At 32.6% G+C, this 18078-nt stretch overlaps 1 protein-coding gene across 1 annotated transcript; it reads right to left on the bottom strand.

Annotated features, from left to right (window-relative positions):
- Positions 1-403: 403 nt before the first annotated feature.
- LOC128559330 (uncharacterized) lies at positions 404-17427 on the bottom strand. Its single transcript, XM_053550647.1, has 7 exons — positions 17358-17427; positions 16897-16973; positions 3705-3803; positions 2625-2827; positions 2092-2230; positions 1085-1183; positions 404-522 (listed from the first exon to the last, which is right to left on the bottom strand). The coding sequence occupies exons 2-7, from the start codon at positions 16961-16963 to the stop codon at positions 404-406; spliced, it is 726 nt and encodes a 241-aa protein (XP_053406622.1). The 5' UTR covers positions 16964-16973; positions 17358-17427.
- Between the last annotated feature and the right edge of the window lie 651 nt (positions 17428-18078).

The following is an 18078-nucleotide window of genomic DNA, read 5'->3' as shown; positions in this document are numbered from 1 at the left end:
CGTACAATAAAGTCTGGACTGGTATTGGGAAATGAAAATCGTTTCATGAATTTATGGCAACACTCAGAAACGTTTCTTTAAAATCTACATTTTAGAAAACGTGTTTGAGTAAAAATGTTATCAAAATTGTGATTTACCCATATTCGACCATTATGAAAACTTGTGCGAGGTTCAAGATTTTGTTTTTTCAAATCAGTCTAGCAAAAAGTCACACACACGACCCTATTTTTTTTATTTGCCGACTTTTCTTAGTATATTCTGAAGTTTTAAAAAAATCAGGATCAAATCAAAATATACGTTGTAATTAATTGTCCAGAACTACCATAAGGAGATCGTCATGTATTCGTAATAAGCATACAAATGTTTGTTGATAAACTTGTGAAGAATCTTAATCTTTCAATATTCAATGGAACTTACTATTTCCCATTTCAGCTTTATTATATACAGGATCTTCAGACGAGACATGGATGTGATCAGGTCCAATACGACCGTCTGCTAGTCCTAGATCTTCAGGTGTGCATTCTGTTTCACAAAAATTAATGAACGTAGTTTCAAAATAAAAATCCATGGAAAAGCGCAACAATGTCACTATCGACACACAAACTAACATTGTAGTGAAAATATAGATGTATAACAAAGGATGAGCCTCATATACTTTATTACGTACCATGGCGTGGAAATAGTTGGGAAAGGAGGAATGATGTACTGTAGAGAGGGGATTAACACTGGACCAATGAATAGCTTGTAAGAGAGCAATGAATACATAATAAACTTTTGGGCAAAAGTTAAAAACAGGGAAGTGCCTTTGAACAAGTACTAGCCTTAGTAAAGGGAACTGGGGTGTTTAAACAAGCTTAGAGCATGCTCAATCACAATAATCCTATTTCAGCCAGACAGACGAGAAAGTGAGGCATTAGTGTCCAGTTTCCGGTTGTATAGAATAAAAATTTATATAGGTTCAATCCAGTTTATCACTACATCAATGTACTGACGTGTACCTGACATATACCTAGGAATACAGTGCATACATTTAAATATTCAAGACAAGTTCTTGTCAAAGATTCGCGCAAAAATGAAGAGTTACCTTTTGATTCGCACCTGCTGCCTAATGTCCCTTGTGGACATTGGCATGTGTCTTGCATCATACAAAGCCCGCCATTTTGGCAACCGCCAGTGCACAGATCTATGGAAATGATGTAGGAAATAAAAGTCAATTTTGTTTATTTTTTGCACCAACACATGGGTCATAACCCGAATATTTACCCTAAACGGTGGATTCATGGGCAGCATGTTTTAAATTTGATATGTTCAATATTTCATTTCATTAAATATCGCAGTTCTTCTGAAAAGGTTTTGTAAAATGATAATCAGGTAAGAAATTTTGTATCAATTAAATAAGATAACACTTGCACATCTTATCTACGTTGCAGCTGCATCTTGAAATAATTGTACATCTAATATATATTTATATCGATTTATGCTGTGCATTAGACATGATTCTGTGTATTTTGTTTTCTGCAAGAAACATCAAAGGCTCATAATGCCTTTGTTTTTAAAAAGAGACTGCCAATTTTTGTTACGATCATAAAATATGTCTATTTCTTGTTTAATCCTATTTTTCATATTTTTTTCTCATATATTTGCCAAAACTTTGACTATTGATTAACGTAGTGGAAAGTATTAATGAATCCATTGTTTATAACCTCCGTTTATGGCCATACTGAACTATATTAGTTTATAATTATGTATTACTGAAAGCATATATTCTCAAACAATGTAAATATGCATTACGTCTACTTAGATAGCTGCATCATAAGTTTTTAACATAAAAAAAAAAAAAAAAAAAAAAAAAAAAAAAAAAAAAAAAAAAAAAACAAGGAAGAAAGAAAGAAAGAAATTGAAATGATATAAATGTGTTTTCATTTCTTTTTGTGATGAAAATGGGAAGATGTTAGTCATGTGAGACGGTATCACCCCTTGCACACAGGGGCGCACTCTTCAATGTCTTTAGAATAAAGCATCCGTTCCTTGCGTCTGTTAAATAGTATGTTGTATTATGTACTTGTAGGCTACATATCTAATTCAACTCACCATTTATTGTACATCCAAGTAAATCAATTTTTAAACAAGCGTCCCCATTGAAACTCTGTATTGTGAACTGAAGTTTTCTTGCGGCAATTCCTTGGCCAAAATTGCTCTGGACTGTTCCATATTCAGTCAGTTTTATCTCCTACAATGATATCAGTAATACCGTGTTGTACAATAGTTTAGGGGACGTCCTTTTTAATCCAGAGGTCGTGGGTTCGAACTTCATTGGGTGAAAACCACGTATTCTAATATACGACATTAATACTGACTTTTCAGTGAAGCGAATTGAAAATCTTCCATTGATTGCAAGATATATTAACTATTTTACAACACGTTGAATTTCGTGTCATTTACAACAAAATACAAACTGTAAGAAATATGAAAGACTACCAAATTCTGCACTTTGGACAAAATAATTAATAAAAGATAAAACTAACCATTGCTATGACAATAATGTTTCATTGCTGCTTCACAATAACCTATATTTGAACTGACTCATATAGAGAATAACATTACAAATTAAGTTTGAAGCCTACCAGTTTTCCTTCTTGAAGCGGAAAATGTACGAAATTATTGACATCGCCTCCGTTGGGTACATACTTGACCAGCACATTGGTTGGGTATGGGTCACCGTCCCTGTTTGTGGGCCCACTGACAAGAATGCTACTGATACCATATGGTTGTTTAAAATCAACTTCTAAAGTTGGTGATCCGACATTTGTACCAGAACACCAACCAACTGATAAAAAATGATTAGACTTAATCAACAAAATAAGACTGAAAGAAAATGCATACATCAGAGATACATTTGTGGTAAATGTATTTAAATCGAAATTATTGCCGAATGTCCAAACTGTTATCATTAATCAAAATATACTGAATGTAAACACAATAGCTTCAAATTTATATTTATAGGTTATTAGCTTTGTATTGGGAAATATGCACGAGTTCTGCAGCGAAAACATTGCGCGACTCTAGGAGCGCATTATTATTCCGCTAAAGAACCAGTGCATATCTCCCGATGCAAAGCTAATAACTTTTTATTACATACGTATCTACAGTTTTAAATATCATGTAAATGTTATGATTTGTTCAACAGTCTGATAAAATTGACAATACTGAACTAAATAAGAGTTAATGCAACAACAAAATGACGACACACACCTGAAATGAAATTCAGGCGTCAATATGGAAAATTATTGACGTTTTCATTTCCACAGTGGGGAATAGAAACGAGTAGGTAATAATTATAGATAATTAACTTTGTATCATGAGTTCTGCAGCGGAAATAGTGCACGACTTTAGGAGCACAATATTCTTCCGCTAAAGAACGAGTGCATATTTCCCGATGCAAAGATAATAAACTTTTTATTACATACGTATCTTCACGCATGAATTTAATGTAAAGATTATGAATTTGTTCAATAACCTGAATAAGATTGACAATACTGAGCGAAATAAAAGAATTAATGCAACGATACACATTAAATTACGCCACGCATCCGAAATGAAATTCAGGCGTCAGTGTATGGACAAATATTGACGTTTCTGGTACCATTGTAACTTAACGGAGAATAGAAACGAGTATATAATATATGTTATATCTTAACACAAACCAGTGAAAGCATGAGATGCCTTGTTCTCTGTGGATTCGCTTGAAGCTTTAAGGCCGAAATCTTTCAGAAATGATGCATCACTGAATTTTGTATTGCAACCTGAAAATAAAAGAAAAAATATGGAAAAGTGATTTTGTTTGATTGTATTACTTCTAATCGTGAATTTTCGGCGGAATCAGTTAATATTACTGGTTTAAGTAACCAGAATCAGCTCAGAAATATTATCTTGAAGCTTAAAGGCATACTAAGACATTTTATACGTGCTTTTTTGACTTATACAGTATGTACTTGCTGCGTCTGGTATACCGTCTCGTAAACCTAGATCTTTACTAGAAGATATCTAAAATCCAATTCAGTTTAGTAAAAATATCAGTTTATGGTTCAAATCTGAAATCATGATATCTGTTGCCATTCTTTCAATAAATATAATATTACAATCTGTAAAGATAAGATATTTTGACTTTATTATTTCTTGTTTTCTATCGAGTTTTCAGCATGTAAACTAACAAATTTATCAGGTGTACTGCACTGAGTGCATTGAAGGACTACGCCCACGCATTTATTTCATGTTGTACATTCATTTCAATTAAATGTGATTTACAACTTTTATTTACAAAAGTATTTGATAACATAACGGACGTGAGGCATTTTAGGAAAATTAATGACTTTTGCTCGAGACATGAACTGAAGCCACTAAAGTTAGGTGAAATTGCCTTTGAAACAGTAAAAATATATTATTACTACTTAAGATAATATATATAGCATTATAAAATCTGTGTTCTTGTATACGTTTGTTTCGTCTTTGTGTTTTACTTTGTCTACATATGTTTGTGTGCATGTCTAACTTGAATACATCTATACACACACACAAAAAAAGCTGTAGGGCTTTGGTTTGAGGGTATGTGTTCTTGGAATACGGACTTTCCTGTTGGGGTCATTTCTGCTTTTCCAAGTATATGTAACGATGATAATGCAACTATTGACAGAAAAATACTTGTTTATGTTTTGAGAAAATCAAATGTTTTGGATAAATACTAAAAAGAGAAACAGTGATTACTTTACTAATTGGTTTTATGTTATATCATATGCAATCAGATATCATTTGGATAAACAAGTGCTTTTCATTTATTTTATATTATAAACATTTTTCTTGCATATATATAGATTAAAAGTATGTTTGCATATAATGGCATGGAAATGGTTCACTATATTTTATAAGCCTAAAATAACAGATAACCTACCATGCATTTATCTCAACGTCCTGTAGGGTCATTTATAGGATCAGCTTTAAAGACAATGTTCATTTCTTAACCGCCACATGGACACATGGACACATTATTTGGTAATGCTCTTGGTACCGTATGCAAATGACAATGAAATAATTGTGTAAATTTTGTTTGTACAAAATACATCATTTTATATGTGAATTTCTGATACAACTCTATTTGCTTAAATGTCTTCTTGTTTAAAAATTGTCTTCTTCACATTATTGTATCCGAATTAGTTCTTCTGATTTGAAGTAAAACCGACTACTTTATAAAAAAAAGTCTGCACGACGGCTCTCCCGCATTCTTTTGAAATGATACATTAATTGCATTTGCGGCATAATGTGACAAGGCAACAAACAAACAAATATCAGGGTAATGGCGGTTAACGTTTTATCCTGTTGTAAGATTGTATTTGTACATAGCTATATGGACATAATTTTGATGGTCTGCATTTCCTTTAAATGTTAAGACGTCAATTGAGTATATAAAAGCCATCGAGCAAATGATGTACAATGAACTGCATTAATGTAATGTTTAATATTCAGTTAAATGATGTACATTCAATTATCAAGTATAGTTTCCATTCTGATTTTGTATTCTGTTACTGATTGTTTAGAGACGTAGAAAGTTTGTCATACAATTTATTGCATTCATTATCCAACGATGATAGAATATTTTGGAGAGCATATGGTAATATTTATTCCCAAGCCTTTTGAAGTTTAATAAATCACGAAAAGCAAAATAACAGCCTAAAATTAACTTTTAAGTAACATCTTAACAAACAAATATACCTATCTTTTATGTTTAAATAGGAAACAAAGACGATTTATAGGAAGCAATATCTCAATGGCAGTGATTGAGGTTAGTTTTTTATTTGAAAAAAGCTCACCCACGCAGAATTTTAGTTTTATGGGGTAGGCTTCAAATGATTCAATCATATGCAAGTTTATAATAGGGCGTGGACGGTAGCGTGCATTTCCTCTATCTTCCTTGAACAGGCTCAATAAAACCGAGCCTGCAACATTTTTGTCGTGTTGAGCGACCTGTGGAGTTTCCACTTTTTCTATTTTAATCATTTTAATGTTACAAGTGAATTTTCTATCAACACCACATTTCACATAACACAGTTTTAGAATTAATTTCAAACTATAACAAACAAACGTAAATATACTTAACAAACTGAATGAAATAAGCAGGTTATCAATGCTTGCGGGTATATCTATTGTAAACATATTTCATCAATTATATTCCCGAAGTTCAGCTGCGCATTGCATAACCCACTCCTCCAACCTTAGAATGGTTTATACACCTAATTGTCTATGTTCGTATCATGAATTGAAAGTTTTATCCATGGTTTTATCCACAGTAAGCGTTCTGGATATGGAAACAAACTTATCGTGATTCCACTAGATAGGAAATCTGCACATACTTACTAATAACATGCATTTATCTCACTTACGCAACAACAAATCACCTAGGATTCGCTAAAGCAAAAGAAACGTTGTATCAAAAATCAAATATAAAACATCATTTGGATGTAACGGAGCTTCTAAACTATGCAAGTGTAAACAAAAAAGTAATATTTATGAGAGAAATATTGTTACGGTTTGGCCTTTATTTCTTCGATTCAAGGTCCATTGTGCACCTACACAAACTCACTGCCTGGTTTCATTGGAATGTGTTACTGACTTATACCTGAATAAATCTGAATAAATCAAATAAACTCATCTGCAAATTTCAGATTCATCTTCAAATTTCAGCAACAAAATAGTGGTTACTGATCTAGAACCGATCCCTTAATGAATATCCTACCGTCTTAAATGGTAAATGCAAAATCATTGTTTTCTCTATACGTAGAAACGAACTAATTCACCCAGTGGCACAATTAGATAAGAAATATGCATGCACTACACTGACGAACCATTGTGATAGCGATTCATTCATTTCATCTGCGACGATATTTTGAGAGGCGACACTTAGTAAAACATGCCTCAGTAAAAGAAATGCAAATTTATGCATGTTTAATGCCATTGTCAATTACTTTAGATGCATAAGTAATTGTAACCTAACAATGTTTTAAATTGTAAAAAAAAATAGTTTAGACAAATCTAATACCGCTGTCAAATCACAAAGTGCAACTAGCTTTTTAACAGGTTTGCATTTCTCTTACGTCAGCTCCAGGTTATAAGATAGAAATTAGAATGAAAGTATATCCATTTTTCATTCTGATTTATACCATATTTCTTATATTTTGTTAAAATGGGTCAATTTGATTTCGACCATATAATAGACTGGTTTGAAACTTTAACGACTGATCATTTACGCGTGTTTATATTCACTTAATTCATGTAAACAGTCCACTTTAAATATTCATATTACATAATTCTTCTAACATGGTTGCCCAACCAAGATAGAGTTATTTTAGCATCAATATAAATTTGATTAATATATTTTGTATACGGAAACTCAAGAACATTACATTCGTCAAAGATTACAATTGAGCTTATATAAATTAGTATAAACTAAAGATTTACGATTAAAGACGATTACTCGTTTAAATAGCAAGTCATTACAAATGTTCGTTTGTAAACATATCATTACCTCCCGTTGGTACATCTTGGCTGCGGAACTAAGGCAGATTATATATAGATAAATTTAGTTCAAAAGCTTTAAACTTTCTTGAAACTTGCATTTCAGTCCAAATTGTTAAAATACTACAATATCTACCAAAATGGAAAAGTAAAACTTGAAATTATGTCGAAATAAAACGATTACTAGTATAAAAATATGGGAAGGTTGGATGAGAGTAATATAAAATCACAATAACATATTTATTTCTAACAGGGATCGACTTCTGCATTCTCTGTATGACAAACATTTTAGGTGAGGGAGGGCACTAAGCTTAGATTCGCCATTTTCTGATTGTTTGTCCGCCCGACGGTCCTATCCGTCCGTCCGACCAACTTTGTGTCGTAGATATTTCAAAAAGGTACATATATATACTTGACTTAAGTGTCATCACCAATGGTAACAAGTGTTGTACCCGAGGGTGTTTTGGATTTCACCCATATCACCAAAGTTATGTCCCTTTGCTTTGTCAACAAAAGTTGTTTTGCACGTATAGCAAAGAATTTACAGGAACAGAGGCGGATCCACAATACGAGTTTAGGGGAGGGGCGTGGAGTTTGTAGGGGTGTCCGGGGGCATGTCCCCTGATCCCCAACCCGTCAGATATTAAAGTATATTTGACATATTCGAGCATGAATATTTTAGATTTGTAAATTTTCATTAAAGCAATTTGACCAAGTTGATCTGATCATTGTCTGCTCCAACCACTTCAGTAATTACAAATACTATTGATATAAAGGTTTGCAAACGAAGCGAGTCAAAAAAAAATGACGAAAATGGTTGATATCTCAATTTTTCGAATATAAAAATGCAAGCGTTTAGCAAGGGGACGAGCAGGAGTGTGTCGCAGCCGGTGTAATGAAGTATTTCGACCCCCATAGAATAACGACCCCCCGGTCATTATTCTATAGAAAATGTGACTCCTTTCTTGTAAAATATTGACTCTCCTTATAAAAAACTGACTCCCTTTGAAAACTCTATAGAATAACGACCCCCGGTCATTATTCTATAGAAAAACTGACCCCTCCAAGTAAAATACTGACTCCCTAAAGATGACTCCCTTCGAATCTCATAGAATAACGACCCCGGTTATTATTCTATAGAAAAAGTGACTCCTTCCATGTAAAATACTCACTGCCGAAATTACTACATTCGGATTCTCATACAATATCGATTCCCGGACATTATTCTATTTAAAAAAGTTACTCTTTCCGTGTAAAACACCGGCTCCTAAAAATACTTTCGACGATAATATCTATTAAAAAGTGATCCCCACCAAACCTAACGGACACTTTTACTAGATGTACAACTCTAATACCCCCATTGCCAATAGTTAACATTTTGATTGTACTACTACTACTGGTGCCGCTACTTCTATTGCTATTACTACATGTACTTCTTCTTCTTCTACTACTACTACTACTACTACTACTTCTACTACTACAACTGCTACTACTGATACTACTATACCTGCTTCCACTAATACGTCTTGTACTTCTACCTCTTCTTCTCCTGCTGCTGTTGTTGCTGTCACTTATTCCTCTGCTGCTGCTGCTGCTGCTGCAACTGCCACTACCACTGCCACTACTACTACTACTACTACTACTACTTTCTATTGTTGCCGCTACCGTACTTTACTGCCACTGCTAAGTATTGCAACTTCTATTAATACTAAGTTCTATGCTAGCAGTTTCTTGTGCAGTTTTCTTTTGAAGAATTACTTCATACCGAAGTTTGCAGGGATTATTGACACTGGTGTGTTTTGTGAACGTATTGTGAATTGTTATTTTCCTGAAAAAAATGTATACACCAAGATACAGCGTCTAGAAATAGAATCCCTTTTCCCGTTGCGGAATGCTCTGATTTCTGTGTCAAGTGATGGTATCTGGGGCTAATGGTCAAACGGAAGGACGGACGGACGGACGGACAAGGGCAAATCTATATGCCCCCCCCCTCCCCCGAGTGGGGGCATAAAATGCAGCAATTAGGCCTTAGATACATGAGTTATCACTAAATTTGACCAAATGACCGGGGGTCGTTTTTTTTATGGGAGTCAATATTCTTCGTGAGGTTCAGTTTACTTCACGTGGGGGAGTCATAGTACTATGATCTGGAGGTCATAATACTATGACCGGGGGGTCACTTTTTCTATAGAATAATGACCGTGGGGTCATTATTCTATGGGGGTCGAAATACTTCATTACACCGGCGCTGAATCCGCCCTTGATGAATGTTAGTCAGTATGTGATGTTGTGCTTCTGGGCTTTTATTAAAAAAAATATGCGGATGCGCAGGCTGGTCTGGATCCATGCTGGTCGCAAAGCCACTATACTATGTATTGGTTTTCTCATGGCGCGGCTCGATTATTTTTTTAAGACGTAGAAGGTTTGTTATGCAATTTATTGCATCCGTCATTCATTTGTGACATAACATGTCTAAGAGCACTTGACAGTATGTATCCCCAAAAGATTTAAAGACTGGTGACATGATAAATAAATCATTTGGATTCGCAAGTAAATAAGCCTACCCATAAAATAAATCATGAAGTGCCATCTTATAAAATATGTACCTATATGTGGAAGTTCAGTTTAAGAAAATAAATATAAGAGGGTAGAGATTTACAAGAGCCTGCCTACATATAACGTTATGTTTATTACACAGCATGCATGTCTGATTATATTTCACATGCCTCTAAGGTTATTTAAGTGCATAATGAAAACTTGAATCATTTTAATGTTAATAGAATTTTCTACGCGTGAAACATAATTATAAACTCTTAAACATTAGCTTACAGAAATTTTAATTGACATCCTGGGCAAATGATTTGCTGGATTTAATTCTGTTTTTCAGTTATATACCAGTTTTTTTTCAGTAACGAATATACACAATACAAAATTGTACTCTAAAGAAATATCATTCTGTCAATAATTGCACCGTAAATTGATTATCTGCAGTAAGCATTTTTGATATAGAAACAAACTTATTCACCCCTTGACGCGATAAGATATGAAGGTGACATTTGCGATATAAAAATTATTCCTCCTACGTCCAATCTTAAAAAGTGATCCAGTTATTGCATTATTAAAGGCAAACAAGGATGCAATTTTCTGTGAAAATAATTTTTGCTTATATAGTTAGATAAAAACCGGATGCCACTAGAAATGATTTAATATAACAAATAACAACAAGGATAAGCACAAATAACGAGAATTGGCTCATTTAAAACTGAACCATTCATTAATAACATTGTAAAACTAAAAATCAGAAGTCACATATCTTTATTATTTAAAACAAAGAATTTATTTTTATAGCTCTTTGTTTAAAATCACCACAACGAGAACTTCAAACGTTCACTTGACTTACGCAGTTGAAAAAAGCAACAAAACAAAACCTTTATATTTTATCATATATGTCAATCTGGACACATGCTTTTTGAAATTACACTAGCATTTGTATATATTATAAATACTTATATGCATAAATTTTCGTGTTTGTCTCTTTTTATATAAGTTTAATGTATTATTTTTTTTAAAATTCATTATTATCAAGGAAGGGTTACTCTCATTTGCGGTGAACATATGTACCAGAACCTGCATTTAACATATGCTACCAGATGATTGTAAATAAAAAACATGTAGTTTTATTTCAAGCTGCGTAGAATGAAGAACTGATTTCAAAACGGAGAATTGTTTCCTGGCAAATAACATTATCAATTTATATTTTAAAAACTGCATTTTCTCTTATACCTGGGATTGATTAATAATATCGCCATACAGTCGTTCTCGTTTTTCATGAGATTTCGCAGTATTCTTCTAAGTTAAATGACTTATTTATAGGACAAATGCTACGTTTTATTCGGTGTCATATACAAATGGTTAAATGTTTATATTATGTGATATATCATCAATATTGCATACACAAGTACATAATATTATACTTAATATCTAATTCAATAATATGAATTATAATCCTAAAATATATTGATATTCAAATATTTATTACAGTAAAGGGTTTTTGACAGACGTCGAAAAGTTTTCATAAAATTTATCACATCCATTGCACAACACGAAAACATATATATCAATAAACCTGTCATAAAAATCGTTTCCGAAAGGGTTCATTTAAAGCAATAAATATGGTTAGCCCAATATAGATAAATGAAATTATACACATAAAGTATCATTTGGATAAACAAGTACCTTTCAGTTCAAACAGAACACTAAATTTACTGGCAAAGAGGGAAAGGGCTCATTGATGCGCCTACGCACAACACCACAATAAGCTAGGGTGATACACGCGCGCATGGCTCTATAAGGATTGTGAGGTCAAACATTAAATTTCAAATAGCATATTAGTTTAGATACTAGGTACTACTTGAATCGTTTTCTACGGAGGTGACTTGTATAAAATTATGGTAAAATATTGCAGGATAAAAATCGTGTCTGCATAAAAAGTACTTTTGCAGCAACATACAGCAGTACAAATAGATGCCAGTTCAAAAAGAATATCTTTTCCCATCAAAAGTTTAACACCAGATTGTCTCCAGACAGACTACAACCTCTACCCCTAGCTCCCACTGCATACAAATGAAAAAGTACAAAATATTTCTTAGAGAAAACGGTGTAATTTCTTGATAATGCCACCAATATTTTAAAATTCAATTATTTTTGTTACGCTTATAAACTCTTAATAAACATCGTTATAACCAACCTTGACAAATTGAAATGCGTGATAAGATTTAAAAAAAACGAAATTAGGAACGCCCAACCATAGATAATAAATAATCCTTGTTAAGAGATTTCAATAAATGAAATAAATCTATCAATTTTGACATCTCACCGCTCATTCACCTTAAGTTTTTCGTTATCTAGATATTTCATATGTCCTCCATGGAGAACAATAAATGAGCCCTAGTATGCATACAGATTGACAGATAACAGACTGAATTGATTTATCAGTTGGATATTAAACATTCATACCATCTTCGAGTACATAATTATACTGTACACTCAAAATAAAAACTTTAGTGTTGCCATCACTTCTGGTCCTTCGGCACGATGGAAATCCATTCAATGTGTTTAATGACAGGGTTCGGCTAAACCGTGATTGGTATGAGGATGCGGCCTGGAGGAGGGAGTGTTGTGGTTTTCATGCCCTCTTGTATACAAACTCAGAGGCTGTATATGTTTAGCTTTGTTACGTACTATGCTTCCAAAACATCTTACGTATTTAAATAACTTCTCAAGTGCCGTGTGCATATTTTACCAAATTGTCAATCTTGCGTTTTTTTACAGATTACTTTAATTTGCTCTGAATTAAAAAAAAAAACGGCCTTTTATTAAATATTTTGTAACTTAACAGTCTATATCCTATGTCCACTATCATATGCTATTTTTTCACATTATTCCTCAAAGAAAATCACTAGAATAGACTGACTTTTATCTCTACGAAAAGTAATCAGGCAAAAAGTGAAAAAATAAGGAAATAATAACTTTATAATCAATATTGTGGCTAGTCTAGCAAAATAACAAATAATGCTAGTTTTGTAGTATTTTGTCTTAGTTTATATTTATATTCAGTAACAAATGTTAGCAGCAGTGTAGTTTACTAGTTCTGGTGTTACAACAGTGATTTAGTAACATATTTTGCCGGTAATTTTGAAACTTGATTTTAAACAATGTACTTTTACAAATTCCGTAGTGTATAGCTTATTTGTGATAATTATGTCACTGAGTATTTTCAAACTTTAGGGAGGCATGCGTTTAGCTATATGAGCCCTTAAACCCTTACCATGCTAAATTTCTAAAATGGACTGGTCTATCATTCAATTTAGGCAATACCATTTAGTATTCGAAGGGGCGTTTACTGAAAATTTACTGATGAATAGCGAACATTGCAGACCATGTGCAGGCTTTGTCTGCACTGGTCGCAAAGACAAAACCACTTGCCACCAGCAGGCTAAAGGTTTACACATAGTTAATTATTTGCTCTGTGCATGTGATGGACAGAGCGTTAAAATTCAGATATGTCCGCGCATTTGTAGATGCATTTATTAAATTGTTTACTGAATAGCAATTCTGTTTTGCTGAATTTTCAAAATTATATTATCGTTATGAGAAACTGCCATGTGTCATGAGAATGTAGGTTCTTTTACATGTCCCAATATTGATATGTATTGTTATTATTGCCACATGAGCTTGAAACTTTCACATTACTTTTTAAAATGTAATTCATTAAATGATTAAAAAATACCGACAACTATCCGAGACACTATTTATAAATTAATATCGAAAAAAGAATGTATAAATATTACTGAATACACTCTATATTATTTTGATAACAAAAAAAAAACGACAACAACAATAACAACAACAACAACAAAACTAGATGTGACGGCACAGTAAGTGTTGTTACAGAAGTCTTACACGATTTACCAAAGGAACTAGAATGCTTGTATAACAAGAAAAATAACCGCAGCTGAGAATATAGGTTTACGATTGGAAGATTAAAATAATATGCCACACTAAGCAATAGTATCAAATTAATGATGGTATTGCATTAATGACAATTTCAACACAGATAAAAAGATAAAATTAAAAATTGGAACGTGATTTCATGGCAGTCGAGCTAAGTACGTGATATTGTACAAGTTAAACATAAATTTGTGCTGTTTAATGTAAAAATGTTTTATTAAATACATTGCTAAAGTGTTTTGTAGTTCAAAAAGCACATTTAAATACCATCTTTTTAAAAAGTACTAAAAAAGCAACATTTTAAAAAAGAAAACATATTTTTATTGGATGAGACAAACATGTGACAATGTCTCAAGAATAGAGGTGTAATATTAAAACGTACTTTTTACCATACATTTTAAACGTACATATGTCACTTTACAATAATATATGTCTGTTTTATATTAGTATGTATTTAAGCAGTAGTTCTAGCCAGGTCTCAGGGTAGCTAAAATACAAACAAAAATCAAATATTAGAATGAAGAAAAAACAACTTTTATTTATGTACAGTGTCTATATTTAGAAAGAATGTTATATTTCATACAGGTCTCCTACTGGGGGCTATTTATTCTTATTCATAGAACGGCGGTACATATATCCGAATTGTCATCAAATTAAAATTTGCCATCTTCATCATGTCTGTGATCAGTACATTATTTTTTTTCGATTTCTGTCAATTCTAAAATTGCCTTAGGCATCCTTCAAATCCCGTGTCCATATCTCTAACACTTTATCACATTTAACGACGTACTATCAGATTATGAAACAATTTGTTGGTATGCAGGAATCAATTCACAAGGGCTGGATTAAAATTTCGATATCAAAAATATTATCTCCCCATTAATGGTGTCCGGGTAGCACCCTTTATAGCATTAAACGAGCAAATATTAATCTTTTCACCCTGACAAGAGGGCTTATCTGGAGGTCTAAAGTTTATAAAGACACGGTATTATACCGGACAAAGGGTTATGATAATATTGACTGACGTGATCACTTTAAATGAAATTTCAGTGTCGTGATTTGACCAGGCATGTAACTATAACAGGACAATTTTTATCCCGTAAACATCGACAATATTTTGATAGTGACTTAGCATCTGTTTTACATCTCTATGATGTATTTAAATATGAATTTATATATCGTATACTGAATTAAAATTTGCAGACTTACCTGAATAATTCTGAATTTGTAATCTGTCTAACATATGGTATCATGATTTACACATATCTAAGGCTTGCCGGTCAATATATTTAGATTTTTCACCGGCAAGCCATTCAATAAGTTTTATTACGTTAAATTAGAAATAAATTTTCAGATTCACATTTTTTAGACCGGTCAATAGGACAAACTATGGACCGGCGATTTATATAAGGATTCGTGTAATAATTAGTACTCCATTGTATATAAATCAAGATGTAAGTATTATTGGTGAATAAACATGTTTATTATTTCCATGGTATATAAATCAAGATGTAAGAAATACTTGGCGAGTTAATAAATATGTTTATTATTTCCGTTGTATATTAATCAAGATGTCAGTAATATTTTGCGAATAAACATGTTAATTATTTCATTTGCAATATACACCCTAGCGCAGCATAAACTCTTAACTTTTGTGAAAATAGCTAAACATCGTATTGGGATAATGCTTCCGATATGAAACAAGTATTTGATTACAAATATAACCAATACATTAATATGCTTGTCTCATTTCAACGAATGTGAAAGTAGTTAAACACATTTTGAAAATGAATGATATTTTTTTCCACAGTGTTAAAAGTGTTAAGACGCTATATTCCTGTCAAAATAATGTTGTTGTTGTTATAAGGATGCTTTGCTAAAATTCACTAAACAATTAAAAAAACATATAAGGAGACCCCCCCCCCCCCCCACCAACCCCACCCATCATTGGAATCATATAAAGCAACCAACTGCATTCTCGATCTGTACATTAGAGGTAATAAAACTCCCCAACACTACCTAGCAACGGATTAAACTCCTTTACATACACATATCGAATGGACTCCATGATCATGAACATATATCAACACTGAGTCCAACGGGTGGGGGTGAGGGAGGGATTACGCATCACGACAAATCAAAGACTAATAATGAGATGGTCATAAATCTATGAAAAGTCCAGTGAAAGCATATTACAACATCGAAAACCAAATTACAGCGTACTCGGTATGACCGAGTCAATCTTTAGAGGTGACACTCCTCAGTCTTAAACTTTTTATGATAATGCATATCAAGAAATACTAAAATGTCTTTATTTTATTACTAAAATGTCTTTATTTTATTCAAAACACGAAGCTGTTGACCACATATCTGTCAAGTAAATTTTATGAAAAAAATACATATTGACAGAAACAAAAATCAACAGTTATTATCATATATACCAATGGTGAAAGAATTCGAGTCACTGTCGATTTTTGCGCACCCGCGGGCGCAGCCTCACAACCAATCAAATGAGTATTTTTCAGCAAGATTATATTATATATTTACTTACAGTAGCAATTAACAAAATAATGATACAGCTGACAAACTTTCAAGAGGAAATAAAATGCTACGATATAACAGATGGAAAAAAGAAATGAATGCCTTAAAATCCAACCACGTGCGCATATGAGTTTCGTTAATATTAGTGTGATATAGATGGGCATTTCTGTTTTCTTAAAGGGTTAATGACGAGGGCCAATGACTCGACATCTAAGAAAAACAGATATACATAGTTATGAAAACTACACTTGGAATTAACAAAATAATAAAAGGAAAACTTACTGGCGCCATCTGCAATCCTTGCCGTAAAAATGGAGAAGATGAATAAAACTATTGGAATTCCGTCCATGGCCACCTGTCTACAAATAAAATTATTAAATAAAGAAATAAAACGCGAGTTATGTTAATTCTACTCTAGGTACAGGTAATTGTTAGCCAGTCACAGAGGTTTTGTGGGTTTTTCGAAGTTGAAACTGATATTTTAGTTTAATCCATTCTAAACAAAACAAAAAATAATTTCTAAATTTTTACATCGTTATACAGAATTTTTTGACAAACATAAATTTTGAAATACAAGAAATGAGTTTTAGAACATTTAAAATTAATATTTGAATAATAAATAATTAAAGTTCTGACCGCGACGTTTCAGACTGAAGTGAACACAGATAAGGAATTCTGTAATATATATATCAAAGTTTAAGTATATGAAATACTGCAATTGCAGGTGGTTATATTAAACCCACCCAAAATGACGCGACGTTCCGCTATTGTGTGGATGGATTTTTATCTTATGTCTTTATTTACAATCCCTCAGAAGCATCGAGGTTCGAATGCCTGCAGATATGTGACCTTTTACCTTTAACACTTTGCCTAATCGATGGCCGAATTCCACAGGGATAAGAAACAATGAACGGCGATATAAAATTCATATATTGCAGAAGGTGAAAGTAAATGTTATGTTTTGCAAGTCGAAAAATTAGAATAAAAACCCCCGAACTTTTGCATACCACTTTATGACATACAAAATGTTATCAGTGAAACCGTAGATTGGATATACAATCATTATTATAACTGACAAGTCACAATGAAACTTAATTGTTATAAAATCATATATAATAATTATTATATATTTTGAGCTGATATCTTTTTTTTAAACATGAAGTCCTGATATTATTATTCTTGCATTCTAGACGGGAGCTTCTGATGTTTCGCCACTGTAAGATGACTCTTGTGTACATGACGTGTAAAAACTACATTTGTGTAACAGAATCGTGCAGTTATTTGTATTTTGTTACGTAAAATTGGATAAAAAATTCAAATATTTTGCGTTCCGTGTAGTACATTTCTCGATTCAAAAACGTTATTTTACAGTAGAATAACAACAACAATAACAATAAACAGAAGAAGAATAAAAAAGACAAAACGTTTCTATGCAGATGATTCAGTCAAACTGGAAATCTTACG

Source organism: Mercenaria mercenaria, chromosome 9 (assembly GCF_021730395.1).
Source record: "Mercenaria mercenaria strain notata chromosome 9, MADL_Memer_1, whole genome shotgun sequence".
Taxonomy (NCBI): domain Eukaryota; kingdom Metazoa; phylum Mollusca; class Bivalvia; order Venerida; family Veneridae; genus Mercenaria; species Mercenaria mercenaria.
The sequence above is the reverse complement of the archived record's forward strand: the minus strand, read 5'-3'. Positions and strand labels throughout refer to the sequence as shown.

Bases quoted from the DNA above. Each gene is read 5' to 3' on its own strand.
- LOC128559330 (XM_053550647.1), bottom strand. From the start codon at position 16,963: ATGGACGGAATTCCAATAGTTTTATTCATCTTCTCCATTTTTACGGCA. The intron at 2,231-2,624 runs GTAGGCTTCAAA...ATATCATTGTAG, and splicing joins CGCTTCAAGAAGGAAAACTG to GAGATAAAACTGACTGAATA. The intron at 523-1,084 runs GTAACTCTTCAT...TTTGTGAAACAG, and splicing joins CAGCAGGTGCGAATCAAAAG to AATGCACACCTGAAGATCTA.